Here is a 3,025-nt window from a genome sequence, read left to right on the forward strand (position 1 = left end):
TGTACCTTTGCTCCACCTCTGGATCACTGAACTCTGCCTGTCCCTGACCCTGAGTCCGCCTGCCATCCTGTACCTTTACCTTACAATGGATTTTCGACCTCTGCCTGCCTTGACCTGTCTTTGCCTGTCCATTGCCACAATAAACATTGCTACTTCGACAGTCTGCATCTTGGTCTTACCTTGATTCCTGATAACAATAGTGGATAGGCAAAATTAAGTTAATTTTCATTTTTAGCCAAAGGCACATCACATCTGTTAAATGTATTACATGTTTTTGAGTGCAGTGAGATATTTATTTTCGGCAAATACTGCTTTTGTCAAAGAGACTTATTTTACTTATCTTCCAAATGTTAAAACAGGAGTGGCCAATCTTCCTCCTGGAGAGTTACTGGGTAACCTAGTACCCAATACATTTTTGTTCCAGCTCTGCTCTAACACACCGCTAACACATCTTTATGTTGATTAGCCGAATCATGTGTGTTAGAGCAGGGCTGGAACAAGACTACATAGGCTACCCAGTAGCTCTACAGGAGGATATTATAATTTGCAGATTATAAATTATTTGTAGATAAAATAATGTTAAAAGGTTCATCATAGGTATACATTTAAAACATACTGGTGATGATCTTAAAAGGAGTGTATACCAAACACTTTCATACAAAATAACAGAAAATATGCTCCTCCCTTATTCCTCCATTGTGATTACAGTACAATTAATCAATCATCACAACTTCTCAGAGGCCTGGGAAGAGGTAGAAGTGCTTTGTTAGAGTGGCTCTGTCTTTGGTCGGCATCTGTCTGGGGAAATCTTCAAAGCGTCCCATGACCTGTATGGAAGAAAAAACAAATCTGTTATTGTGGCTCAAAGTAAATCAAAGCTAATCAATCATTCTATACAGTGGAATAAGGAAAGAACAATGTTATCTGTTCTGTTTCCAGATACTTGCCTTCCTGAACAATTCTTCTATATGATCATCACATGCATAGGTGTTGAATGTCTTCATGATGTGTTGGACAAAAAAGGTGCCCATCTTTGGATCTCTGTAGGACACAGTATCTGAAAGCGGAGGTAATGTAATGGGGGTTTACTCACAGTGATTTACAAACAATATAATGCCTGAGAATGTATAACACACTGACCTGGTGTGCAGGACAGGAGGGAGATGAAGTCCTTCTCTTTGTGCTCCCTCCTGATTGAGTCACTCTCTAACCCCTGGTCAAGGCTGGACCCAGGCACTGTGTCACTGACCCAAACAGACCCATCCTTGCCTGAAACAACATGCAAATCCTCTTTAATATGAAGGTGATGCCTGTACAAAAGGTTTACTTACATACATTTCAGAAATGTGTATTTTTAACCTGTTTGGGCTGCAAGGGGCAGTATTGAGTAGCCAGATAAAATGTGCCCATTTCAAACGGCCTCGTACTCAATTCTTGCTCGTACAATATGCATATTATTATTACTATTGGATAGAAAACACTCTCTAGTTTCTAAAACCGTTTGAATTATTTCTCTGAGTGAAACAGAACTCATTCTGCAGCACATTTCCTGACCAGGAAGTGGAAAGTCTGAAATCGATGCTCTGTTCTTCTTCCTGCCTATAAATGGGCACAAGACTTATTAGTATACATGCACGTCATACACCTTCCTCTGGGTGTCAAGAGGCTGTGAGAGAAGAAATTAGTTGATTATCTTGGTCTGAGATGGAACACATCATCTTGGAATGACGTGTCCACCATTTTCGGTACTCTGAAGAGCGCGAGCTGGACAGTCGGATTGCCTTTTGTTTAGCTGCCGTTATAGGCGACTACAATCTCCGGCTTTGATTTTATTTGATACATGTCACCATATCATCGTAAAGTATGTTTTTTCAATATGGTTTCATCAGATTATTGAAATTTTTTCGGGAGTTTTGCCGTGTTCCGTTCTCTTCCGTTTGTTGACATGGAGAGTGTCGTGCCACCCGGCTAGCACGCTTGCTAAATGAAGAGGGAAAGTGTCCGTTCTGAATCCAAACAACGACTGTTCTGGACAAAGGACACCTTGTCCAACATTCTGATGAAAGATCAGCAAAAGTAAGACCCATTTTATGATGTTATTTCATATATCTGTCGTAGTCGCCGGCGCCCAAGTGTTTCTGGCTATTGTGCTAAGCTAATATAACGCTACATTTTTTTTTCTCGCTGTAAAACACTTAATAAATCGGAAATATTGTCTGGAATCACAAGATGCCTGTCTTTCATTTGCTGTACACTATGTATTTTTCTGAAATGTTTTATGATGAGTAATTAGGTATTTGACGTTGGTGTCTGTAAGTTTTATGGCTGCTTTCGGTGCAATTTCTGACTGTAGCTGCAATGTAAACTATGATTTATACCTGAAATATGCACATTTTTCTAACAAAACATATGCTATACAATAAATATGTTATCAGACTGTCATCTGATGAAGTTGTTTCTTGGTTAGTGGCTATTTATATCTTTATTTGGTCGAATTTGTGATAGCTACTGATGGACTAAAAAACTGTTGGAGTAAAAAAAGTGGTGTCTTTTGCTAACGTGGTTAGCTAATAGATTTACATATTGTGTCTTCCCTTTAAAACATTTTACAAATCGGACATGTTGGCTGGATTCACAAGATGTGTACCTTTCATATGCTGTATTGGACATGTTAATGTGTGAAAGTTAAATATTTTAAAAAAATATACATTTTGAATTTCGCGCCCTGCACTTGAGCTGGCTGTTTTCATAAGTGTACCGTCGTCGGGCTGCAGCCATAAGACTCACCTCCCCTGCAGGCCTAGATGAGGATGACTTTGGGTTTGTTAATCAGTGCTTTGCAGTTCTCTGTGTTCAGGTGTGTGAAGATGTTGTTGATGGGGAAGATGTCAAGATTAGGGTCCCCTTCCTTGTAATGGACACCCATGATGGCTCCCAACTCCCCATGAGACATCATCACCACGAAGACGCTGTCCGAAAATAAGTGTTCCTCATGTTTAGAGAACGCTTTCACAGCCTCGTCCAT

At 39.9% G+C, this 3,025-nt stretch overlaps 1 protein-coding gene across 1 annotated transcript; it reads right to left on the reverse strand.

Moving 5' to 3' along the window:
* Positions 1-490: 490 nt before the first annotated feature.
* On the reverse strand, positions 491-3,025 carry LOC120029034 (caspase-13-like). Its single transcript, XM_038974327.1, is given in 4 exon segments — positions 491-827; positions 948-1,057; positions 1,141-1,269; positions 2,788-3,025. Coding segments are annotated over 4 exon segments (570 nt in total). The 3' UTR covers positions 491-734.

Source organism: Salvelinus namaycush, chromosome 34 (genome assembly GCF_016432855.1).
Source record: "Salvelinus namaycush isolate Seneca chromosome 34, SaNama_1.0, whole genome shotgun sequence".
NCBI classification, from domain to species: domain Eukaryota; kingdom Metazoa; phylum Chordata; class Actinopteri; order Salmoniformes; family Salmonidae; genus Salvelinus; species Salvelinus namaycush.